This window comes from Scyliorhinus torazame, chromosome 4 (genome assembly GCF_047496885.1).
Source record: "Scyliorhinus torazame isolate Kashiwa2021f chromosome 4, sScyTor2.1, whole genome shotgun sequence".
Classification (NCBI taxonomy): Eukaryota; Metazoa; Chordata; class Chondrichthyes; order Carcharhiniformes; family Scyliorhinidae; genus Scyliorhinus; species Scyliorhinus torazame.
Genome location: NC_092710.1, coordinates 295,781,643 through 295,809,062, shown reverse-complemented (window position 1 = coordinate 295,809,062; position 27,420 = coordinate 295,781,643). Strand labels below are relative to the sequence as shown.

At 46.3% G+C, this 27,420-nt stretch overlaps 1 protein-coding gene across 1 annotated transcript in view; it reads left to right on the top strand.

Annotated features, from left to right (window-relative positions):
- sec63 (SEC63 homolog, protein translocation regulator) overlaps window positions 1–27,420 on the top strand; it is a 141,356-nt gene that overhangs the window by 42,566 nt on the left and 71,370 nt on the right. Inside the window, exons 3-4 of the mRNA XM_072499956.1 lie at window positions 20,439–20,553; window positions 22,743–22,855. Coding sequence (XP_072356057.1) covers window positions 20,439–20,553; window positions 22,743–22,855 — 228 coding nt within the window. The remainder of the gene's footprint in view (window positions 1–20,438; window positions 20,554–22,742; window positions 22,856–27,420) is intronic.

Below are 27,420 nucleotides of genomic sequence, written 5' to 3'. Positions count from 1 at the left end.
GAAGGGCCTGTTCCTGTGCTGTACATTTCTTTGTTCTTTGTTCTCATGGACCAGTTGAACCAGGAACATTCCTCGTCACAATGGACGTCTCGGCACTCTACACCAGCATCTCCCATGACGACGGCATTGCTGCAACAGCCTCGGTACTCCACACCGACAGCTGGCAATCTCCAGACGCGGTTCTGCAACTCATCCGCTTCATTCTGGATCACAGCGTCTTCACCTTCGACAACACGTTCTTCATCCAGTCTCTCGAACAGCCAAATTTGCACCTCAATATGCCAACATCTTCATGCACAAGTTTGAACAAGACCTCACTGTACAGGACTTCTCAACCGACGTTATACACCAGGTACATCAATGACATTTCGTTCCTTTGGACCCATGGCAAAGAATCACTGAAACGACTACACGATGACATCAATATGTTCCATCCCACTATCAGACTCACCATGGACTACTCTCCAAAACCAGTTGCGTTCTTGGACACGATCATCTCCATCAAGGATGGTCACCTCAGCACTTTGCTTTACCGCAGGCCCACAGAAAACCTCACGATGCTCCACTTCTCCAGCTTCCACCCTAAACACATTAAAGAAGCCATACCCTATGGACAAGCCCTCCCTATACACAGGATCTGCTCAGACGAGGAGGAGCGTAACAGACATCTACAGACGCTGAAAGATGCCCTCGTACGAACGGGATATGGCGCTCAACTCATCGATCGACACTTCCAACGTGCCACAGCAAAAAATCGCACCAACCTCCTCAGAAGACAAACACAGGACAAAACCGACAGAGTACCCCTTGTCGTCTAGTACTCCCCCGGAGCGGAGAAACTACAACGTCTTCTTTGCAGCCCTCAACGCGTCATCGATGAAGACGACCATCTTGCCAAGGTCATCCCCACACCCCCACTATTTGCCTTCAAACAACCGCGCAACCTCAAACAAACCATTGTTTGCAGCAAACTACCCAGTCTTCAGATCAGCGACCACGACACCACACAACCCTGCCATGGCAATCTCTGCAAGATGTGCCAGATCATCTACCACCATTACATGTGAGAATGCCACCCACCAGGTACGTGGTACATACTCGTGTGACTCGGCCACCGTTGTCTACCTGTGGCGCTGCAGGAAAGGATGTCCCGAAGCGTGGCACATTGGCGAGACCATGTAGACGCTGCGACAACGGATGAATGGACATCGCGCAACAATCGGCAGGCAGGAAACTTCCCTTCCAGTCGGGGAACACTTCTGCAATCGAGGGCATTCAGCCCCTGATCTTCGGGTAAGCGTTCTCCAAGGCGGCCTTCAGGACGCGCGATAACGCAGAATCGCAGAGCCTAAACGTATAGCCAAGTTCCGCACACATGAGTACAGCCTCAACCGGGACCTTGGATTCATGTGGCATTACATTCATCCCCAACATCTGGCCTGGGCTTGTGAAATCCTACCAACTGTCCTGGCTTGAGACAATTCACACCTCTTTAACCTGGGGTTACCCCTATCTCTGGATCTGTAAAGTCTTAATTACCTGCAAATGCTCGCATTCAAAGTATCGTCTTGCATCTTTGACTTTGTCTATATAAATGTTTCTGGAACCTAACTCTTCATTTACCTGAGGAAGGAGCAGTGCTCCGAAAGCCATTGATTTGAAACAAACCTGTTGGACTTTCACCTGGTGTTGTAAGACTCCTTACTGTGCTCACCGTAGCCCAACGCCGGCATCTCCACATCATGACCTCCAATGGAGACAGTTTCGGCAACACTTTAAATTTAAAATAAAAATTTTAAATTTGAAGTGTTGCCGAAACTGTCTCCATATGTGGAGACCACCAACAGGTTTGCTAAATATTTCCCCGGAGAAAACTGCACCAAGGCCATCTCTAACGTCCTTAACTACAACCCTGACTCCATCCGCACCCACACAGCCTCAGGATTCCCACACCACCCCAGGACTTTATCAGCATTTGCTGCCTTGTAGTAATATATCACGTTTGGCAACGCCAAGCCACCTGAATGCCAGTCCCTCTGAAGGACGGTCTTTCAAATCCTAGCAACTTTGCCCGCCCAAATAAAGGACAAAATCAATTTCTGGACTCTCCCAAAAAATGATTTCGGCAGAAAAACGGCAGACACTTGAACAGAAAGACAGCTTCACTGACTGAATTCTGCCCGCCCGCCAAGGATAGAGGGGACTATCCCACATCTATGTCAGCCTTAACATTGTAAAACCCAACTTCCGAAGCCGGGCCAAATCCCGAGCTACCTGCTCCCAGGTTGCAGCACTGTGAATACTAGCCACCCACCACCCTCTGGGTGAGGAGGTTTTCCCGCATGCCCCTTCTAATCGTTCTACCAATCACCTAAAATCTGTGCCCCTGGTAATTGACCCCTCAGCTAGGGGCCTACTCTATCGAAGCCCCTCATAATCTTGTACACAATTAAGTCACCCTTCAAGCTCCTCTGTTTTAAGGAAACAGCCTTACCTATCCAATGTTTCTTCATAGCTGCAATATTCCATCCCTGGCATCTTTCAAGCCCTGGCAACATTCTTGCAAATCTTCTCTTCCCCTCTCCAGAGCAACAATGTCCTTCTGTAATTTGGTGACAGACCTATACATACAGTTCCAGCACTGGACTAATCAGTGTTTGAGTCATAGAAAAGGCCCTTCGGTCCATCACGTCTGCACTGGTCAAAAACAACCACCTGAGTATTCTAATCCCATTTTTCAGCACTTGACCCATAGCGTTATGAGTTGACATCACAAGTGCACATCTAAATACTATCTATATATAGTTACCTACTTATACATTTACAGCAATGCATCCCTGCGTTTGTACTCTATGCCTTATAATTGTTTTCTTTATCCATCTGTCCTGCACCTTTGGAGACGGTGGGCATACACCCCAAGGGGTCTCACTTTTACTCTTTCCAATATGCTCCTGTTTATTGTGCTTTGCTTTGTTTGTCCTCCCCAAATGCATTACCTCACACTTCCCCGGATTGAATCCCATTTGCCTCTTTTCAGCCAACTCAACCAAACCATTGATATCATTCTGTAGTTGACAGCTATTTTCTTCACAATCAATTACATACCCCAATTTTTGTGTTATTAGCAAATTTCTCAATCATCCCATTCCCACATCTATCAAGAATTGCAAAATATTTAAAGTTAAAAGGGAAGGTAGAAGTGCAGGTTAACGATGAGGACTTTAAACTAGTTAAAGGGCTGAAGGCTCAGGAGAAGCCAGTAAAGTTTCCAGAACACACAATAGGACAGAGTATAGAAGGTGGCAGGAATCTAACTTCATTGCAGAGCAAAAAAGGCGACAAACATGAGAAGAGGGAGGGAGGTCAATGCAGGACCGAGGGTGTTGTACCTAAATGTGCGCAGTATATGAAACGAGGTAAATGAGCTTGTTGCACAATTTGAAATTGACTGGTACGATGTTGTGGGCATCACAGAGATACAAGGGGATCAGGGCTGGGATCTAAATATTCAAGGATATGTGCCCTATCGAAAGGGCAGGCACATGGGCGGGTTTGCATTGTTACTAAGGAATCAAATTAAATCGATAGCAAGGAGCAATATAGGGTCGGAATAGGCATAGAATCTTTGTGGGTAGAGTTGAAGAATCGCAAAGAAATAAACACCCTGGTGGGAGTTATGTACAGGCCCCCGAGCAGTAGTAAGGATGTGGGGCAGAAAATAAATCAGGAGATAGAAAAGGCATTTAAGAAAGGCAATATTACAATAATCATGGGGAACTTCAATATGCAGGTGGACTGGGAAAATCAGGTTAATAGTGGATACCAAGAAAAGGAATTTGTGGAATGTCTGAGATGGTTTTTTTGAGCACCTTGTGGTAGAGCCGACTAGGGAACAGGCAATTCTGGATTTAGTGATGTGTAATGAGGCAGACCTGATTAGGGAACTTAAGATGAAGAACCCCTTCAGGAGCAGTGACCACAATATGGTAGAATTTACCCTGCGGTTTGAGGGGGAGAAGCTGGAATCAGATGTAAAGGTATTACAATTGAATGAAGGTAACTACAAAGACATGAGGGGGAACTGGCCAGAGTTGATTGGAAGGGGAGCCTGGCAGGAAAGGCAGTGGAACAGCAATGGCAGGGGTTTTTGGGAGCTATTCACGCTGACGCACAACAGAAATACATCCCAAGGAGGATAAAACATGGTAAGGGGAGGACGAGGCATTCATGGCTGACTAGGGAAGTTAAGGACCGTATTAAAGCAAAAGAAAAAGCATAACAAAGTGGTGAGGATTAATGGGAAGCCTTTAAAAGCGAGCAGAGGACAACTAAAAAAGCAATAAGGGGAGAGAAGATGAAATGTGAGTGCAAGCTAGCTCGTAATATAAAAGAAGATAGGATGAGTTTTTTTTTAATTAAAAAAAAAAAAAATAGTTACTTTGTGGTGGAAGACACCAGTGGGATGCCAGAGTTCCAGGAGAATCGGGGCAGAGATGAGTGCAGTGGCCATCACAAAGCAAAAGTGCCTGGGGAAACTGGAAGGTCTGAAGGTGGATAAATCACCTGGACTAGATGGACTATACCCCAGGGTTCTGAAGGAGATAGCTGAGGAGACTGTGGAGGCATTGGTGGTGATCTTTCAGGAATCACTGGAGGCAGGGAGGGTCCCAGAGGACTGGCAAATGGTGAATGTAACACCCCTGTTTAAGAGGGAGGGAGACAGAAGATGTTAAGTTATAGGCCGGTTAGCCTGACTTTGGTCATTGGTAAGATTTTAGAGTCCATTATTAAAGATGAGATTGCGAGTACTTGGAAGTGCATGATAAAATAGGACTGAGTCAGTACGACTTTGTCAAAGGGAGGTCGTGTCTGACAAATCTGTTAGAGTTCTTTGAGGATGTAATAAGGAAGTTAGACAGGAGAAACAGTGGATGTGATTTATTTAGATTTCCAGAATGCCTTTGACAAAGTGCCACATGGGAGGCTGTTAAATAAGTTAAGAGCCCATGGTGTCAAGGGTAAGATCTTATCATGGATAGAGAATTGGCTGACTGGCAGAAGGCAGAGAGTGGGGATAAAGGGGTCTTTTTCAGGATGGCAGCCGGTGACTAGTGGTGTGCCTCAGGGGTTGATGTTTTGATCATAACTTTTCACAATACACATTAATGATCTGGAAGAAGGAACTGCGAGCACTGTTACTAAGTTTGCAGATGATGCAAAGGTATGCAGAGGGGACATGCAGTATTGAGGAAGCGGGGAGGCTGCAGAAGAGAGGCTAGGAGAGTGGGCAAAGAAGTGGCAGATGGAATACAATGTGGAAAATTGAGAGGTTATGCACTTTAGTAGGAAGAATGGAGGCATAGACTATTTTCTAAATGGGAAAAGGTGAAGAAAATCAGAAGCACAAAGGGACTTGAGAGTCCTTGTTCAAAATTCTCTTACGGTTAACGTGCAGGTTCAGTGGGCAGTTAAGAAAGTAAATGCAATGTTGGCATTCATGTCGAGAGGGCTAGAATACAAGACTGGGGATGTACCTCTGAGGCTATATAAGCCTCTGGTCAGACTCCATTTGGAGTATTGTGAGCAGTTTTGGGCTCCATATCTAAGGAAGGATGTGCTAACCTTGGAAAGGGTCCTGAGGAGGTTCACAAGAAGATCCCTGGAATGAAGAGCTTGTCCATATGAGGAGTGGTTGATTGAGGACTCCGGGTCTGTACTCATTGGAATTTAGAAGGATGAGAGGGTGAAATCTCATTGAAACTTGCAGGATACTGCAAGGCCTGGATAGAGTGGACGGAGAGAGGATGTTTCCACTAGTAGGAAAAACTAGACCCCAAGGCCGCAGCCACATACTGAAGAGACAATCCTTTACAATTGAGATGTGGGGAGGAATTTCTTCAGCCAGAGGGTGGTGAATCTGTGGAACTCTTGCCATAGAAGGCTGTGGAGGCCAAATCACGGAGTGTCTTTGAGACCAAGATAGACAGGTTCTTGATTAATAAGGGGATCGGGGGTTATGGGGCGAAGGAAGGAGAATGGCGATGAGAACCATATCAACCTGGTTGCAACCTGGAGCAGCTGGTTAGTCAGTTTCAGCGGGAGCATTGCGGAAGGAGGGTGCTGGGAGGTAAGTCAACCTTTAAAAGCACTTCTCTTTGCAGGGGCAGGCCAGTCGATTTCGGTGGCGTGAGAGCAGCTGGTTAGTCAGTTTCAGCGGGAGCATTGCGGAAGGAGGGTGCTGGGAGGTAAGTCAACCTTTAAAAGCACTTCTCTTTGCAGGGGCAGGCCAGTCGATTTCGGTGGCGTGAGAGCAGCTGGTTAGTCAGTTTCAGCGGGAGCATTGCGGAAGGAGGGTGCTGGGAGGTAAGTCAACCTTTAAAAGCACTTCTCTTTGCAGGGGCAGGCCAGTCGATTTCGGCGGCGTGAGAACAGCTGGTGAGTGGTGAGTCAGTTTCAGCAGGAGCTGAGACTTTTTCTCTTTTCTTTAAATTAGTTTTTTAGGCGGGATCAGGAAGTCGACCCGCGGACGTCTGGGAAGACCCTCACCAATAAATTCTGGTGGAGAGGAAACCCGAGACACTACACGTGTAGTGTCTCCCACCCGCCCTCCTCCTCTAACCTAATAATAAAACCCATTGGTCTGTGGTAAGTACCATATTTTTATTATATTATTATTATTTTTTATAAAAATTTAATTTAGTTGTTAGCTAGATCTTGGTAGAAAGTTAGAGGAATGGCAGGGAAGGGAGTACAATGTTCCTCCTGCAGGATGTTTGAGGTGAGGGATGCAGTTAGTGTCCCTGCTGATTTTACCTGCAGGAAGTGCTGCCATCTCCAGCTCCTCCATGACCGAGTTAGGGAACTGGAGCTGGAGTTGGAAGAACTTCGGATCATTCGGGAGGCAGAAGGGGTCATAGATAGCAGCTTCAGGGAATTAGTTACACCAAAGATTGGAGATAGGTGGGTAACTGTAAGAGGGACTGGGAAAAAACAGTCAGTGCAGGGATCCCCTGCGGTCGTTCCCCTGAGAAACAAGTATACCGCTTTGGATACTTGTGGGGGGGGGGACTTACCAGGGGTAAGCCATGGGGTACGGGCCTCTGGCACGGAGTCTGTCCCTGTTGCTCAGAAGGGAAGGGGGGAGAGGAGCAGAGCATTAGTAATTGGGGACTCTATAGTCAGGGGCACAGATAGGAGATTTTGTGGGAGCGTGAGAGACTCACGTTTGGTATGTTGCCTCCCAGGTGCAAGGGTACGTGATGTCTCGGATCGTGTTTTCCGGGTCCTTAGGGGGGAGGGGGAGCAGCCCCAAGTCGTGGTCCACATTGGCACCAACGACATAGGTAGGAAAGGGGACAAGGATGTCAGGCAGGCTTTCAGGGAGCTAGGATGGAAGCTCAGAACTAGAACAAACAGAGTTGTTATCTCTGGGTTGTTGCCCGTGCCACGTGATAGTGAGATGAGGAATAGGGAGAGAGAGCATTTAAACACGTGGCTACAGGGATGGTGCAGGCGGGAGGGTTTCAGATTTTTGGATAACTGGGGCTCTTTCTGGGGAAGGTGGGACCTCTACAGACAGGATGGTCTACATCTGAACCTGAGGGGCACAAATATCCTGGGGGGGAGATTTGTTAGTGCTCTTTGGGGGGGTTTAAACTAATGCAGCAGGGGCATGGGAACCTGGATTGTAGTTTTAGGGTAAGGGAGAATGAGAGTATAGAGGTCAGGAGCACAGATTTGACGTCGCAGGAGGGGGCCAGCGTTCAGATAGGTGGTTTGAAGTGTGTCTACTTCAATGCCAGGAGTATACGAAACAAGGTAGGGGAACTGGCAGCGTGGGTTGGTACCTGGGACTTCGATGTTGTGGCCATTTCGGAGGCATGGATAGAGCAGGGACAGGAATGGATGTTGCAGGTTCCGGGGTTTAGGTGTTTTAGTAAGCTCAGAGAAGGAGGCAAAAGAGGGGGAGGTGTGGCGCTGCTAGTCAAGAGCAGTATTACGGTGGCGGAGAGGATGCTAGATGGGGACTCTTCTTCCGAGGTAGTATTGGCTGAAGTTAGAAACAGGAAAGGAGAGGTCACCCTGTTGGGAGTTTTTTATAGGCCACCTAATAGTTCTAGGGATGTAGAGGAAAGGATGGCGAAGATGATTCTGGATATGAGCGAAAGTAACAGGGTAGTTATTATGGGAGACTTTAACTTTCCAAATATTGACTGGAAAAGATATAGTTCGAGTACAATAGATGGGTCGTTTTTTGTACAGTGTGTGCAGGAGGGTTTCCTGAAACAATATGTTGACAGGCCAACAAGAGGCGAGGCCACGTTGGATTTGGTTTTGGATAATGAACCAGGCCAGGTGTTGGATTTGGAGGTAGGAGAGCACTTTGGGGACAGTGACCACAATTCGGTGACGTTTACGTTAATGATGGAAAGGGATAAGTATACACCGCAGGGCAAGAGTTATAGCTGGGGGAAGGGCAATTATGATGCCATTAGACGTGACTTGGGGGGGATAAGGTGGAGAAGTAGGCTGCAAGTGTTGGGCACACTGGATAAGTGGGGCTTGTTCAAGGATCAGCTACTGCGTGTTCTTGATAAGTATGTACCGGTCAGACAGGGAGGAAGGCGTCGAGTGAGGGAACCGTGGTTTACCAGGGAAGTGGAATCTCTTGTTAAGAGGAAGAAGGAGGCCTATGTGAAGATGAAGTGTGAAGTTTCGGTTGGGGCGATGGATAGTTACAAGGTAGCGAGGAAGGATCTAAAGAGAGAGCTAAGACGAGCAAGGAGGGGACATGAGAAGTATTTGGCAGGAAGGATCAAGGAAAACCCAAAAGCTTTCTATAGGTATGTCAGGAATAAGCGAATGACTAGGGAAAGAGTAGGACCAGTCAAGGACAGGGATGGGAAATTGTGTGTGGAGTCTGAAGAGATAGGCGAGATACTAAATGAATATTTTTCGTCAGTATTCACTCAGGAAAAAGATAATGTTGTGGAGGAGAATGCTGAGCCCCAGGCTAATAGAATAGATGGCATTGAGGTACGTAGGGAAGAGGTGTTGGCAATTCTGGACAGGCTGAAAATAGATAAGTCCCCGGGACCTGATGGGATTTATCCTAGGATTCTATGGGAGGCCAGGGAAGAGATTGCTGGACCTTTGGCTTTGATTTTTATGTCATCATTGGCTACAGGAATAGTGCCAGAGGACTGGAGGACAGCAAATGTGGTCCCTTTGTTCAAGAAGGGGAGCAGAGACAACCCCGGCAACTATAGACCGGTGAGCCTCACGTCTGTAGTGGGTAAAGTCTTGGAGGGGATTATAAGGGACAAGATTTATAATCATCTAGATAGGAATGATATGATCAGGGATAGTCAGCATGGCTTTGTGAAGGGTAGGTCATGCCTCACAAACCTTATTGAGTTCTTTGAGAAGGTGACTGAACAGGTAGACGAGGGTAGAGCAGTTGATGTGGTGTATATGGATTTCAGCAAAGCGTTTGATAAGGTTCCCCACGGTAGGCTATTGCAAAAAATACGGAGGCTGGGGATTAAGGGTGATTTAGAGATGTGGATCAGAAATTGGCTAGCTGAAAGAAGACAGAGGGTGGTGGTTGATGGGAAATGTTCAGAATGGAGTACAGTCACAAGTGGAGTACCACAAGGATCTGTTCTGGGGCCGTTGCTGTTTGTCATTTTTATCAATGACCTAGAGGAAGGCACAGAAGGGTGGGTGAGTAAATTTGCAGATGATACTAAAGTCGGTGGTGTTGTCGATAGTGTGGAAGGATGTAGCAGGTTACAGAGGGATATAGATAAGCTGCAGAGCTGGGCTGAGAGGTGGCAAATGGAGTTTAATGTAGAGAAGTGTGAGGTGATTCACTTTGGAAGGAATAACAGGAATGCGGAATATTTGGCTAATGGTAAAGTTCTTGAAAGTGTGGCTGAGCAGAGGGATCTAGGTGTCCATGTACATAGATCCCTGAAAGTTGCCACCCAGGTTGATAGGGTTGTGAAGAAGGCCTATGGAGTGTTGGCCTTTATTGGTAGAGGGATTGAGTTCCGGAGTCGGGAGGTCATGTTGCAGCTGTACAGAACTCTGGTCCGGCCGCATTTGGAGTATTGCGTACAGTTCTGGTCACCGCATTATAGGAAGGACGTGGAGGCTTTGGAGCGGGTGCAGAGGAGATTTACCAGGATGTTGCCTGGTATGGAGGGAAAATCTTATGAGGAAAGGCTGACGGACTTGAGGTTGTTTTCGTTGGAGAGAAGAAGGTTAAGAGGAGACTTAATAGAGGCATACAAAATGATCAGGGGGTTGGATAGGGTGGACAGTGAGAGCCTTCTCCCGCGGATGGATATGGCTGGCACGAGGGGACATAACTTTAAACTGAGGGGTAATAGATATAGGACAGAGGTCAGAGGTAGGTTCTTTACGCAAAGAGTAGTGAGGCCGTGGAATGCCCTACCTGCTACAGTAGTGAACTCGCCAACATTGAGGGCATTTAAAAGTTTATTGGATAAACATATGGATGATAATGGCATAGTGTAGGTTAGATGGCTTTTGTTTCGGTGCAACATCGTGGGCCGAAGGGCCTGTACTGCGCTGTATTGTTCTATGTTCTATAACCATGATTGAATGGCGGATCAGACTCAATGGGTCGAGTGGCCTAATTCTTCTGGTCTTATCACACCCTGTTACCGTACTAGGACATTTCCATTAACCTTTTTTTTGCAATACACCATATACCCAGAATTAGTCAATCTCAGATTGTGTTACGATGCCTTAGAGCTCTCTTGAATTTTCTCTGACCTCAGCCTTGATAGAAACAGCAAAATGCTAATTGTAGCCATTTGATTCACTACATGTGATATGAAGAAACCGGTGAATGCACTGGATACATGGCAACATCCCTGTGATAGTCCTGAAGACTTGTGCTCTGGAGCTAGCCACATCCCACACCAAGTTGTCCCAGTACAGGCTACAACACTGGCATCTACATGACGATGTGAAAATTGTCTAGGTATGTGCTGTGCACAAAAGCAGGACAAATCCAATCTGCCCCATCAGTCTCCTGAAAATCAGAAAAGGGATAGGTGTTGACTACATGGTATCATTTATTCAGCAATAACTTGTTCATTGATGTTCAGTTTGAGCTCTGCCAGGGCCATCGGCTCCTGATCTCATTACAGCCTTGGTCCAAACATGAACAAAAGGCTGAACATGAGAGGGGAAGCGAGAGTTACTTTGGTGGCATCAAGGCAGCATTTGACAAGTGTGGCACCAAGGACACAGCAAAACTAGTTTGGAGGGAGAGTTGAAGACATATCGAGCACAAAGGAGGTGTTGCTGCATCTTCCAAATGGTTATGGTTAGTCATCAGTGGTGCAGCATTTTTTCCTTCACAAAGATTTGGGTATCGCAGACTATGATGGTGTTTTTTGGCCATCCGGAATTACCCTCAAGTGTGTTGGTGAGCTGTAGCAGTTAAAAGTCAGCCACATTGCTATGGGCCTGGGGTCACATCTAGGCCAGACCAGGTAAGGATGGCAGATTTCCTTCCCTGGAGGGTTTTTGTGACAATTCGTGATAGTTTCTTGGTTGTGATTATTGCACTAAAGAACTTTCAATTCCACATTTATTAATTAAATTAATTAATTGAAGTTCACTTGCACCAGCTGCTGTGGTAAGATTTGAGCTCATGTTCCCAGAGCATTAGTCTGGGCCTAATTACAACAATGTCACTGTCTCTCCATAATTACCTTAAAACCTTTTCAGTTGTTTTTGCAGTAACACTCCCTTGCTCTACCTTGCAGATGCTTTATTTTGTTACTACTTTTTTCCAAGTGAGTTTGACACAGTTCAGTGCTTTTGTCTTGGCGTCAGTAAGTTTTGGGATTGAGCTGCATTGTGGGGCTGATTGCACAATCAAGGCTGAAGGTTCAGTGCAGCAAGTGCTGCATTTGATGCAGGTGATTAACTGAGGCCCTCTCTGCGTAAAAACTTTCTCCCAGCACTGAGCTGTCATGGCTGCCCTTTGTGGCAATTTGTTGGCTTGTAGCACTTTGGAATGTCTTGAAGAGGTTATAAGGTATCATACAAATGTTTGTACTCCCCACTCCAGAATGTGTAGTGCTGTGGGAGCTGCATATATGCAAAGTGATTATGTTGAATCCTGTTAAGACAACTTGTGATCAATGCAAATTTAAATTGTGATCATGTTCGTGCTGCTTATTTTCTCAAAGAAGCAAAAATGAGATTGCGCAGCATTTTTACATCTAATTTAGCAGCAACACTTGGGTTTAGCCCATCAGTGCACAGAGGGCAGTTTGCATATCAAAACTTTTTAACATTTTTTCTATCATTATTGGATTGTCAATGTAAGTGATTTTCAATTTCTATTTGCTGCTTATTACTTAACGTTTTAATGAAATCTTGTCCCATTTCGAAGCAGCTGCTCTGTCGGCCAATTACATAGAATATACAGCACAGAAACCGCCATTGGGCTCAATAGGTGCTTTTGATTCACCAGTCTCCTTCCATTCCATCCAACTCCTCTCCACCTTTGAGTGTATCTTTCTGTTTCCATTTTTGATATGCACCTGGATTTTCCTACATCTACCCTGTGGGTTCAACTCAATTTTGAAGATCTGAATCAGGTCACCTCTAAATCTCCTGAAGTTAAAAGTTCAGTCTGTTCAATTTTTCTCCTAGGCTGTAATCTCTGAATTTGTTTTTGCCCTTCAAAATAAATCCCAGTGCTTTATTAGGATTCTTAATTTTCCAAACCCCCCCACCTACTCACTTTTGCAAACCAGCCGACCTCCGTTCAACACATGCCACGTTTACTTGTCTTTAATGCGTAAAAGGGAGCCTGCTGGTTCCTCACGATCTTACTTGAATCAGGTTCACAGGAGGGGAGGGCCAGGTGCAGACAATAGCCTGTTCCTTTGTGCTAACTTCTTCATTATGAAAATGGAAAATCCAAATGTGCACATGTAGGTTATTGTGACGGGCAAAAGCAACAAAATGCATGTTTTACTCAGCAGTGGATACTCCTGGGAGATGCTACACCAGAGTGCCGACAGCTTCATCGGTTTTTGCGTGTTTTTAATATAGTATTAGAGGTCGGAAAAGGAGCGGTCCCACCCCCCCGCGCCGAACAGCTCCTCAAACATGGTCACGAACATCCCCCACCTTTTCTCGAACTCTCCTGTTGAGCCCCTTAACTCATACTTTATCTTCTCAGGAAGTCGTGCAGGCCACTCAACCATGCTGCTACCCCCCGGTAGCGATGCCAACCGCCACTCCAGCAAAACTCGTCGCCGTGCAATCAGAGAGGTGAAGGCCATGACATCGGCCTTCCTCCACTCCATGAGCTCCGGCTTCTCTGAAACCCCAAATATCGCCACCAAAGGGTCCGGGTCCACTCCCTCCTCCACTATCCTGGCTAAGACGGCGAACACTCCCGCCCAGAATCTTCCCAATTTTTCACAACCACAAAACATGTGGGCTTGATTCACTGGCCCCCGCCCACACCTCTCACACTCATCTGCTACCACCTGAAAGAACCCACTCATTCTCGCCCGAGTCATATGCACCCTGTGCACGACCTTGAACTGTATCAGGCTCATCCGTGCATAAGAGGAGGTCCCGTTTACCCTTCGCAGTGCCTCCCTCCATACTCCCCAGTTGATCTCCATTCCCAGCTCCGCTTCCCATTTCTCTTTGATCTTCACCACCCGCTCGCCTCCCTGCTCCCCCAGCCACTTATATATATCCCCAATTCTTCCCTCCTCTTCTACATCCGGAAGCAGCAGTTGATCCAGCAGTGTGTATCCCGGCAATCTAGGGAACCCCTTCCAGACCTTTCGTGCAAAGTCCCTAACCTGTAGATACCTGAACTCACTCCTCCAGACTGGCGAACCCTTACCCCCAAATACAAATCCCGCACCTTGACCAGCCCCACTTCCCTCCACCTCCTGTATACACCATCCCATCCCCCCCCAGGCTGAAACCCATGATTCTCGCACAGTGGCGTTAGCACAGAAATCCCTTCCACCCTAAAATGCCTCCTCAGCTGATTCCATATCTTCACCATGGACTGCACCACTGGGCTCCTTGAATACCTACTCGGAGACATTGGCAATGCTGCTGTCACCAAACTAGACCCCTTACACGATTCCTCCTCCATCCTAACCCACTCTACTCCTTCCCACCACCGCCGCACCTTGTCCACATTCGCTGCCCAATAATAATGAAGCAAGTTTGGCAACACCAACCCCCCCCTGCTGCCTCTGCCTCTGTAGCAGGGTCCTCCCCACCCTCGGCGCCTTCCCCGCACATACAAAGTCAGAGATGATTGTGTCCACTTTCTGAAAAAAGGCCTTTGGTATAAAGGTCGTGAGAGCCTGAAAGATAAACCAGAACCTCGGCAGAATATTCATTTTCAGCACTTGGACCCTCCCCGCCAATGTTAAATGCAGTCCATCCCACCTCTTAAGATCCTCCCTGGCCTCCTCCACCAGCTTTGTTAAGTTCCACTTATGGAGCCCCGTTATTCGCTCGCTACCTGAATCCCCAAATACCTAAACCTATCCCTCGCTACCGTAAATGGCATTCCCCCCCCCCTAAATTAGCCCGCTGTGCCAGCTCATTCACCGGGAACACCTCGCTTTTCCCTACATTCAGCTTGTATCCCGAGAACCCTCCAAACCTCCCCAACAGGCCCATAATCCTTCCCATACTCTCCAACGGATCCAAAACATACAGCAGGAGGTCATCTGCATCGAGCGACACCCGATGCTCCCTCTGTCCCCTCATTATCCCCTGCCACTCTGCCGACCCTCTGAGAGACATCACCAACAGCAGTGGCGACAGCGGTCACCCCTGCCTCGTACCCCTGTGTAAGTCAAAGCTTTGTGAGCTCATATCATTCGTCCTCACCCTCGCTCTTGGCGCCACATACCGCAACTGCACCCAAGCCACAAATCTCGATCCAAACCTTCCCAAAACTTCGAACAAGTACCGCCACTCCACCCGATCAAATGCTTTCTCCGCGTCCATGGACACCACCACCTCCGGTACCAGAGCTCTTGACGGATTCATCACCACATTCAACAGCCATCTTATATTATGTTCCCGTAACAGCCTCCCCGAACAGGCACCGGAATGTGGCGACTAGGGGCTTTTCACAGTAACTTCATTTGAAGCCTACTTGTGACAATAAGCAATTTTCATTTCATTTCATTCATATTACTCGCGAGCTGCCTGCCCTTCACGAAGCCTGTTTGATCTTCTGCAACCACCTCCGGGACACAATCCTCCATCCTCCCTGCCAACAGCTTAGCCAATACATCCGTGTTCAATAGTGATATGGGTCTATGCGACCCACATCCCACCGGATCCTTCCCTTTTTTTGGGATTAGTGTGATTACTGCCTTCTTCATCGTCTCCGGCAACTCCCCCTTCTCCAGTGCTTCATTCAACACCCCCAACAGATGTGGTGCCAGGTCCGCTCCTCTCCTCCTGGATCTGCCTCATAAAGTCCCTGGTAATACTCTCTAAATGCCTCATTTATCTTCCCTGTCTCTGACACCGCATCCCCAGCCCCAGTCAGGATCTTCCATATTTCCCTGGATGCAGGCTGCCTCCACATCTGGTGCGCCAGCAGGCAGCTCGCCTTCTCCCCATACTCGTACTGCACCCCTCTTGCCTTATGCAGTTACCCTACCGCCCTCCCCGTTGTCAGCTTGTCAAATTGCCCCTGCAACCTTTTCCTCCTCGCCAACCCCTCCACGGTGGACACCCTCGAATATTCCTTGTCCACCTCCACTATCTCGCTCACTAGACGGTCCTGTTCCGCCCTCCTTTCCTTATTCGCACGAACTGTAAATGAGAATTTCTCCCCGGACCACTGCCTTCAGTGCTTCCCAAAAAATGCCTGCCGACACCACCTCATTCTGATTGAACTCCACATAATCCCTAATCGCTAACCGCACCTTATCACAAAAACCTCCATCCGCCAACAACCCCGAGTCAAACCTCCACCCCGGCCTCTGCTCTCGTCCCGTACTGAACCGAATATCCAGCCAGTGGGGTGCATGGTCCGAGATAACTGCCCCCTCCACCCCAACCAAAATCTCCCGACTCACTACAAAGTAATCAATCCTCGAATACACCTTTTGGACGTGTGAAAAGAAGGAATACTCCCTTCCCCCTGGGTTCTGAAAGCGCCATGGATCGACCATAAACCCCCCCCAGCTCCCTTGCCATTTGTACCCTACCCATCGACCTGGAGCTCGATCAATCCACCCTTGGCTCCAGGACACAGTTAAAATCTCCTCCCATGATCAATTGGTACGTGGCCAAATCCGGGATTGCTGCCAGCAACCCCCTCATAAAACCCACTTTGGGGCATGCACATTTACCAACACTACCGGTGCCCCTTCCAATACCCTACTCACAATCCCATATCTCCCACCTGGATCCCTCACCTCTTCGCATTCACAAATCCCATTTTTATGCTCATTAAAATCGCTACACCCCTCGATTTCGAATCAAACCCCGAATGAAAAACCTGCCCAACCCACCCCTTCCTTAACCTAACCTGGTCCTTCACACGGAGGTGAGTCTCCTGACAAAAGACCACCCCTGCTTTCAAGCTCCTGGGGTGCACAAACACCCGCGACCTTTTAACCAGCCCATTCAGTCCCCGTGCGTTCCACGTTACCACCCTTACCGGAGGCATGCGCCTCCAATCCCCTCTACCGTCCGTCATCTTCCCCACTTAACTCCTGCCCCTTTAATTCCACTCTGTACCTAGCCCATCCCAGATGGCCCTTGACTATGTCAACTCTCACCCCCTACTGTACCCCCCCTTTTCCCCTTCCCCTTCTTCTCCTCCCCCCCTCCCCCCGGCCACCCCTCGTGGCCTTCTCCCCCGCCACCTCACTTCCGTTCACCAGCATAACCTGCTGGCGCGGCTGCCCCTGCCCAGAGGCACATCCTAACGACCCCCCCCCCCTCCCTCTTTCTTTCCCCCCCCCCCCCCACTCTTCAGCTCAAAGAAGAAGGCTCCTTGCTGACCTTACCCTCCCCCACCCAAACAAGGACTTCGAAAGGAATTTTTCACCCACCACTTTTTCAAAACCTGAAACATCTTTCATTTGCTAGTATTTCCTTGCGTATAACACGCGTGTGCTTTGCATTCATGTTTACGTTGGCATGACTGACCTGCTTTGTTCTTGAATTAAGTTTCTTCTTTTGTAGACTGTTAACCAGAGATCCTGGAGCTCTGTACAGAGCTCACGCTAGCACTGCTCTGTCATGTCCTGGACTCTCCTGTCCAGCGCTCTCCAGCCAATTGTGTTGTGTGATCCTGTCCCAATCGGTTAACTGCCTATTTGAGTCTCTGGCCACCTCTTACTTTTAAGAAAACCATGCATTTTCACAGTTCACTTGCCTTGCTTGCCAGCAGCTGGAAATTGGAAGCGATTTGCCACCAAAAGCATGTACCTGAAGGATGCTTGATGCCAAGTGTATGTGCAGGGCGCATGACCGACTCTGCTGCCGCTTATGGCTGGAAGATTCCACACAGCCTCATTTTATTTCCATTTAAAAGGCGGCAGCAGCTGCCATTCTCGGATGTAAAAGCCAGTAGTGGCTATTGGGCCCTTCTCCCGTGATCGGGACTATGGTGGGAATGGCGTGACCCACACCTGAAGTAGTCCATTGCATTTATCTATGTTCAAGATAGTTGAAATTTAACTGATCCTTGTAGATCACTTTCTATCTTCCTCCAACCTGAAGAACTACACTTTACCCTGCTCTTTGCGTTCCATTTTTTAAACTAACTTGCTATTCATTCCCGACTTCACGCATCTGTTGAAATCAGCCTCCTGAGTGATACCTTACTGGAGGTTTTTTTTTGTTGGAAAATCCAATAATATGATGTGTATTTCCCGCATCAACTTTTCCATTATCTCTCCAAAAGATTTTTATCAGGTTAGTTATGCATGTTAGCCTTTCAAAATTCATACTGAGTTTTATATTTTCTGTCTCTAGATATTCTAATATATTCTTAGAGCGGATTTCAGTACGTTTACCATCTCTAACATTAAGCTGACTGATTGAGAGTTCCATCTTCCATTAGTTGTCTGGAAACCTGGCACAATCACCTCTTCCATTGGATAGTGCCTCTGCTATCTTCTGCCTCGTTTCCTCAAGTATACATGGTTTCATTCAGTCTGGATCTAGGATGTAATCCTCTTTAGTTTTGCTGGTTTGTCAATTATTTTCCGTTTTTCCGTTGTTACTATGTTTTTTAAAATACATATGCGAAAATATGAATTAGGACCAGGAGTTTGCCGTTCAATATGATCATGGTTGTTCTGATGGCCTCAGCTCCACTTTCCTTACCAACTCTTGGTACCCTTGGATTCTTGATTGATAAGCGAGTCCATATTTGCCTTGAAATATTTCATGACCCTTTTTCACTGCTCCCTGAGGAAGAGACTTGTGACCCTCAAGAAAAAATTCTCCTCATCTTCGACTAAGTGGGGGAGCCTTTTAAACTTTCCCCTAGTTCTAGTCTCTCCCACAAGGGGAAACATTGTTTCAGCATCCGTCCTGCCACATCCCCTCATGTTTCAATACAATTTCCTCTCAATCTTCTAAACTTCACCCAAGGAATCAGTCGAGTGAACCTTCTCTGAACTGCTTCCTCCTGAGACCATAACATATTTAACAGTCTCCTACAGTTAAGAGCCCATGGTGTTAAGAGTAAGATCCTGGCATGGATAGAGGATTGGCTGACTGGCAGAAGGCAGAGAATAGGGATAAAGATGTATTTTTCAGGATGGCAGCCGGTGACTAGTGGTGTGCCTCAGGGGTCTGTGCTGGGACCACTACTTTTCACAATAGACATTAATGATCTGGAAGAAGGAACTGAAAGCACTGTTGCTAGGTTTGCGAATGATACAAAGATCTGTAGAGCGAAAAGTTGTATTGAGGAAGCAAGCGGGCTGCAGAAGGACTTGGACAGGCTAGGAGAGTGGGCAAAGAAGTGGCAGATGGAATACAATGTGGAAAAGTGTGAGGTTATGCACTTTGGAAGGAGGAATTTAGGCATAGACTATTTTCTAAATGGAGAAATGCTTAGGAAATCAGAACCACAAAGGGACTTGGGAGTCCTTGTTCACGATTCTCTTAAGGTTAATGTGCAGGTTCAGTCGGCAGTTAAGAAGGCAGATACAATGTTAGCATTCATGTCGAGAGGGCTACAATACAAGACCAGGGACGTTTCTGAGACTGTATAAGGCTCTGATGTGAATATTGAGTAGTTGAGACCTGAGCAAGGATCCCTGCGGCGCTCCACTCATTACATCTTGCCTACTGAAAATGTCCCATTTATGCCTACTCTTTCTTGTTTGCTGGAATAGAGGATTGGTTAACTCGTATGTTACTCCATGCACCATGAGCTCTTATGCCTTTTCTTCGTTAGCTGTAAGTTTATCTTCCCTGTTCTTTAATGGGCCTATTCTTCAATTTTCCGTTGTTCCTTCCTTTGTAGCACTATTACTTTATTTTAACAATCTTCATAATTTTTTCCCCTACTGTGATGTGTGTATGTATATATTTTATTTATCATTTTAAATTTTATTTTAAATTTGTAAAAAATATTTTAAATTTTAATTTGTTTATTTTTATATATTTATTCATATTTTCTCGTCATGTAGACTTGCACATGTATTTCCTCCTCCAATAACCGTACACTATTTGGTAGTCTATAGCATATACCTTTTAGGTTGATGGATCATTATTTATTAAATAATGTTTATTTCCTTCAGTTTTGTCTTGCAGCTGCCTCCTCCTTTGTTTCAAGTCTTACTTGCAGCCCTGGTTATAATTTCCATTAGGGTTAGGTTCAGCCTGTTCTGCCACCACCCCCTCCCCTCTCCCCCTTTCCACCCCATTCTTCCAGCCATTCACTGCCTTTCCTAACCTACTTGTCCCAATACCAGTTTGCACATAGTTCGTGCTGTAATCTGAATGTTATTACCGGCGAAGTCCTGCTGTTCAATTCACCACCTAACTCCTGATACTCTCTTAGCAGGATCTCTTTCTACGTTGTCAGTTCTGGATGTGAGACAGTCCAATTTTCCCTGCAAGTTGCACAATGTCATGACTTGGATGCCAATCATTGTTTATTCTTTGGTTCTGAGTCCTGTAATTCCCTACCTAACACCATTGTGGGAACAGCATCACTGCAAGGATGGCAGTGGTTCCTGGAGAAAGCCCACCACTTCCTTCTTGGACCACTAGGAGTAAATGCAGCCGCACTAATGAGAACCATATCCTAAGAACAAAAATCCTTTTTGAAGAGAATGATTTTAAGGCTTAGGCAAATTTTGACACAATTTTCTAATTTTCTTTTTAAACAGAAAAATAGGGCTGATTTCCGGATGGATGCTACTCTGCTGTCTTTTATACAAAGTTTCAATAATAGAAAACAGAGAGAAAGAATATAATCCATACGAAGTGCTTGGAGTCGACCCTGTAAGTAACTATAAATTGTGTTTTTAGTCAGGAAGCCGTATTATTTGATGTTCCTATGATGAGGGTTTCTCTTGTGAACCCTTTCTCCACCTACCTCGCACCCCATTCTAGTTTTGTGTCTTGTGCACTATTCTATGATCTTGAAGGCATGGAAGAAGTCTCTTGTACTAAATCGCATTGTGATTGACCCAATAGAAAATGCATTAGCACAGCTTGAATATGTTGTGGCCTGATTTCTCTTCAGGTGGGAAATATAGTGAGGTCAGGAGAACTGCCTGCTCTCTCCTTGGCATACCAAAAACTAAGAAATCACCTTGCATTGGAGTGAAACTTCATCCTTTCTTTTGGGGCATAATGCACCTTAGTGGCTTGGTGTATGAGAATGTCAACAAATTCTTTCTTTGCACAGTGGACGTGCTGAAGCACGTGTTCCCAGCCCTGGTAGTCCTTGCCCATATGTCATAGATGGAGATTTACAGAAGAGCTACTTAAACCCTCGTGCCTGTCATGTCGTGGAAACTACACCAGTTTGTTTTGATAATGAGGTTAACCTAAGGTTAGCTTCTCCTTTAAGAATGTAGACTATTTGGTGTTCAGGAAGATTAATATTAAAAATGGAAACAGAAGGAATGATTTTCCTGAAGCAGTCTTCAAGTGTTTTCGGCAATACCAATGAGTTAAAAAAATTTAAATGGTGATTGAAAATGGTGTTCTGGATTTGCTCTGGGCTTTTAAAGTGGGGTGAGATAGTGATCGAAGTTTAATTACCAGCAGCTCCCAGCTGAATTTGATTCCATCAGAACATTTTGAACCTTAATTTTTATTGTGTATTATGCAACGCATGTTTTTAAAAATAAATTGAAGTACACTCCGATTTTAATCTGGGAGTTTACAACATGGCATGTAAAATTTAACAGGTGGTATTGCATTGCAGGGTGGATGAGGTTCATGGGTAGAGGAAGGATGCTGGAGTTTGTGGAGTTAAACTATGTAGGTCTGTTAGAAATGTCACCCTGCCGCCTGTCTATTTTCGAGCGTTTGAGAAAGCTGCAGCATTTCAAAGTGAGAAAGTGTTATGTAGGTCTTTGTCACAGTGGAGAAATATCTCAAAGTGCTTTGCATAAGTTAATTTTTGAAGTGCAGTCAATGACTGTTATGGCGACATGGAAGCCAGTTTGTGCACCACAAAAATCTGCTAAACGACAATGAGGTGAATGACCGGTTAGCTTTGGGAGTACTGGTTGGGTTTTGATGACTGGCCAGGACACTAGGCCAATTCTCTGAACTTTTCTCAGTTTGCCCCCCCCCCCCGATACACTCCTTACTAGGTCTCCCACATTCTACTGCCCACAAACCTGAGGTCATCCAAAACTTGGCTGCCCATGACATAACTTGCAGCAAGTCCCCCTCCCCTATCACCTTTGTGCCCACAGATCTACATTGACTCTGTCACGTAGCATCTTGATTTTAAAATTCTTCTTTATTCCTGCTTACAAATCTTTCCATGACCTAGTCTCCTGTAAATTTTCCCCAGCCCCACAACCCTTTGAGATATCTGCGCTGATTAAATCTGGCCTCCTGTACATCCCCAATTTTTATTACTCCATCATTGGTGGCTGCGCCTTGAGTTGCCAACATGTCACAGCACCTTGATTTCTTCATTTAAGATTCTGCTTAAAACCTACCGGTTTTAGCCATCTCCTTCTGTGCCATATCGTATTTTGTTTTATGATGTACCTGTGGAGCGCCTTAGGACATTTCATTGGATTAAAGGCCAGAGGTAGAAGTAGTTGGTGATGTTTAATGTCGATCTGAACAGATGGATACGATCTTGATTTAACATCTCAGCCAGGTACGGGCTTAGTACTGCCTTGGCCATCTCTATAGTGACTAATGTACTGTAGCAAATCAATAGTAATACAGCTTTGTAAGAATATAACAAACTTTAATTGCAGGAGTTTTTAAGATGTACTCAACAGCTTTGTAGCATTGCAGAAAAATCAGATGTGCACAATTTCCCATTCTTGATCCAAGTTGATGAGCAGTACTTGTGATAACTCTGGAATGCGAAGTTCATCCCAAAGTATGTTGCCCTGTGTCCAAACTGATTCTTTAATTTTATTTGTGTCGGAAAGAAAATGGAGAATACGTTTCCCATAATGGTGTGTATTTATTTCTTCCTAATTTAGGGAGCATCTGTATCAGAAATCAAAAAGCAGTATCGACAGTTGTCTCTCAAGCATCATCCAGATAAAGGAGGCGATGAAGTCCTATTTATGAGGATTGCAAAAGCCTATGCTGCGTGAGTAGTAGCTACAATAATAGGAATCAAACCAAAGGAAAAGGAATACAGTTTATTTTGTCCTGCAACTTAACTTTAAAAAAAAAAAAAACATTTTATTAAGGTATTTGTAATTTTATAATCAAAACAGCAAGAACAACAGTGAACAATGGAAATCCAGATATAAACATATTGCGTAAATCATCTCCATCCCTAACAAGTCCCTCCTACCTTAAACAGAAAATAGCCTTTCTCTCTCTCTCTCTCTCTCTCTCTCTCTCTCTTTCTCTCTCTCTCTTTCCCCCCCCGGTTAAATTTCATGTCTCTGCTGACAGTTAATTTCCCTCGAATAAGTCAACAAACAGCTGCCACCTCCGGACGAATACTAGCATTGACCCTCTTAGGGCGAACTTGATTTTTTTCAAGACTGAGAAACCCAGCCATGTCGCAAACCCAGGTCTCCGATCTCGGGGCTTCGAGTCTCTCCACGCTAGCAATATCAGTCTCCGGGCTACCAGGGAGGCAAAGGCCCCTGGATTCCCGGATCTTCCGACACTCCAAAAATCGCCACCTCTGGACTCGGCGCCACCCGTGTTTTTAGTACCGTGGACATGACATCTGCAAAACCCTGCCAGAATCCCCTAAGCTTCGGGCATGCCCAAAACACATGGACATTATTTGCTGGCCCCCTTGCACACCTGTCCTCTACCCCAAAAAACTTGCTCATCCAGGCCACCGTCATGTGTGCCCGGTGAACTACCTTCAATTGTGCCAGGCTGAGCCTGGCACATGATGACGTATTGACTCGACTCAAGGCATCCGCCCACAGTCCTGCCTCTATCTCCCCCACTAGCTCATCTTCCCATTTGCCCTTTAGCTCCTCTATCTGAGTTACCACTGTCCCCAGACTCTCCGGGCCGCCACTAACACCGGGCTTGTGGAGTACTGGGCCGGTGAGAACGGCAGAGATGCCATTATCAATGCACCCAGACTTGTGTCCTTACACAATGCTGCAGGTTCGGCAGCACCAGCCCACCATCCCCCCGACTACGCTCCAGCAACTTTCTTCGTTCGCGGGGTTTTACCCACCCACACACAACCCGAAATTACCCTGTTTATCTGTTTAAAAAAGGCCCTTTGGGTAAAGGTGGGGAGGCACTGGAAAACAAACATAAATCTGGGGAGGACCGTCATTTTCACGGTCTATACCCTCCCTGCCAATGACAGCGGGAGCATGTCCCACCTTCTAAAGTCCTCCTTTATTGCTCTCCTAGCCGGGTCAGATTGAGCTTATTTAATGTCTCCTATTCCCGTGCCATCTGGATTCCCAAAAAGCGGAAGCTCCTTCCCACCACTCTAAAACGGCAACTCTCCCACTCTCCTCTCCTGCCCTCTTGCTTGGATCGCGAACATCTCACTTTTCCCCATATTCAATTTATACCCCGAAAACTGGCCAAATTCCCCTAAGATCCGCATAATCTACCCCATCTCCCCACTCTCTCTCTCTCTCTCTCTCTCTCTCTCTCTCTCTCTCTCTCTCTCTCTCTCTCTCTCTCTCTCTCTCTCTCTCTCTCTCTCTCTCTCTCTCTCTCTGTCTCTTCCCCCCCCCACGGGTCAGAAATATACAGGAGCTGATCGTCAGCGTAAAGCGAGACCCTATGTTCCACCCCCTTCCAGTCCTTAGATGCTCTTAGCGCCATCGGCAGTGGTTCTATGGCCAGGGCAAACAACAGTGGGGAGAGGGGGCCCCACTAGCGCGCTGGATATAACAGTCCAAACTTCACCCCCTTCTTGAAGAGGGCCGATTTGGTCTTTTGGCCGGTTCCGCACCCAAGTCCTGGTAGATGCGCAACTCACCGATCTCCCACTTGCAGCTCAGTGTCTGCTTGGCCCACCGCAAAATCTGTTCCTTGTCCAGGAACCGGTGCGTTTGCACCAGCATCGCCCTCAGCGGTTCATTCACTCGCGGCTTCCTCGCAAACACTCTATGCGCTCTGACCATTTCCAAGGGTCGAGTAAACGCCCACCCCCATCAACTTTTCCAGCATGCTTGCCACATATGCGTCCGATCCCTTGCTGCCCTCCGGGAGGCCGACAATCCTCAGGTTCTGTCTCCGGGACCTGTTCTCCAGGTCCTCCACCTTCTCCTGCAGCCTTTTCTGGTGGTCCCTCATCAGCCCCACCTCGGCCTCCAACACGGTTAGATAGCCCTCGTGCTCGGCCACCTTCTGGAACGCCAGTCCGTGTGCTTCCAGCCCCTGTGCTTCCAGCCCCTGTTCCACCCTTGCCTTAATCGGGTCTAACTCGTCCGTCTTTTGCTTGACGAAGGTCTCCTGAATGAACTCCACCAGCTGTACCATTGACCACTGTGCCACCAAACCGGGAGCATGCCCCTCCGCCATGCTTTCCCGTGCTGCAACTTCTGCACTCGCCTTCTTTGCTCGACTATTTCTAGTTATACGACCACTTCTGGTCCACGTCTCCATATACTGGTGGGGGATTTCTCCTCACTGTCTCACTCTTCACCGATTTTTTTCCAATAAAATCCCGAAAAATTCGGGAGAAAAGGTCCGTCCCGAGCGGGAGCTACCAAATGCCCGACCTCTTACTCCATGGCCACCACCGGAACCGGCAACTTAACTTTTAAATATATGTTCTTGAAAATGAAATGAAATGAAAATCGCTTATTGTCACGAGTAGGCTTCAATGAAGTTACTGTGAAAAGCCCCTAGTCGCCACATTCCGGCACCTGGTCGGGGAGGCTGGTATTGATAGAGCAACTAAGGAAGTGTGGGCAGCGCTAGCTGGACCATATTTATTTATGCAGCTCTGGTATTCCTGAAAAGGTATTGTCTTTTTTTTCTCAAGTTGCTGAATCACTTGTCGGCCAGACTAGAGCGGTTCCTTTCTGGTTTTTGTGACAATCCTCAGTCATTTTCTCCGGTGAAATTAATGAACTAACAGATTTATTGAATTCTGTTTCACAACTTGCTGTGTGAAGATTTGAGTTCACTCTCTTATCTGCTAATTCCAAATGGTAACCAGTACTCGGCCCGACATAAATTCTGGTAGAACCCATGGGCATTTGTATTTATTTTGCATGATTTTTGCATTTATTTGACTGTTAAATAGTCCAAGATGTTGATCCTCCTGTTAAATTCTTTACTATACTTGCTAAACTGGGTACCTGTAATATTAACATGCTTAATGGCTGTGCTGATTGCATTGTAACCACTGTCTCCAGATAGGCAGATTGGGTGAATTAGCCATGCTAAATTGCACCTTGGTGTCCAGGGATGTGCAGGTAGCTTACGGAGATAGGGCGGGGTATGCAGGGGAGAGGACCTGGGTAGGATGTTCTTTTGGAGGGCCAGTGCAGACTCTATGGCTGAATGGCCTTTTTCTGCACTCTAGGCATTCTATGGTTATGGTGGCTGACTATCTTCGATTTTATTTTAAGAGGTTCCAAGATTTCACATGTGTTTTGGGAATTGCACTCTTCAATAAGCATGTTTCTTTTCTATGAAAGCTGGTGACCGGGCTCATAGCACCTTGTTTAAAGGACCGAGCATATATGTGCTACCAGTGAAAATCCTGAGTAATTTGTACATTAAATTGCATTTCCCTCCTTCCTATTTAGCAGCTGAATTAACATTACTAAAATATTGCAGCTTTTGGCCTCTGGTGGGGATTGATTATGTTTTTGTTGATTTTTGAACTGAGGCATGCCTTTAAGACGTGTGGCCGTATAATTTAATGAATGCACAGTTGTTGCTCTATCAATACACAAAAATGAATTATTTAGTTAGACTCAACTTCTGTTGACCTTGTGAAAAACAGTCTCCGTACAAGGTACTGGATTTGCTGTACAAACTAACAGCAACTGCAACCAGTTGTAGTACCTGTTTATTAGGTCAAAAGATTAAACCTTGGAAATTGATTGACAGTTATACTTCACATCATAGAGTATATCTTAAGCATTCAAGAAGGGGGGAAAAAAGTAACATCTGTAATAGCTGCTTTAAAAAATGTCTTTTTTGGGCTTGTCTATCAATTCCAGATTTTACATTAATTCCAAAACCTCTTTTAAAATAACAAGAACAAGTTGCCATATCATTTCTGCCTTCAAGTGATTGTTGTCCAGTTAATTTGTCTCTCCCTATCACACTAACCTCCTACAGCCCTCGCATATCTACGCTCCTCTAATTCTAGCCTCTTTGTGTATTTCCAATTTTAATCGCTGCCTTCAGCTGTCTCGGCCCTAAGCTTTGCAATTCTCCCTAAATTCTTCCATCTCTTTTTCATTTATGGAATGATCTGTCTGGACTGTTTGCAGAACAATACTTGCACTGTATTACTTCGCAGATCTTGCTTCGTTATATCCTCAAAGCTTGACAAATCACATAAGGAAGGCAAGTGGTTATGCTGGCCTTCATTGTTCATATTTATACGTACGCGTGACTATAAATCAAATTCAATTCAATTTCTCTTGGGTGACTCTGCTTATAATCTGCCAAGTTTTTGCTTAAGTTACCTATAATCTCAGTGAAAATAGGAGGATTAGGCCATTCGGCCTTTTGAGCCTG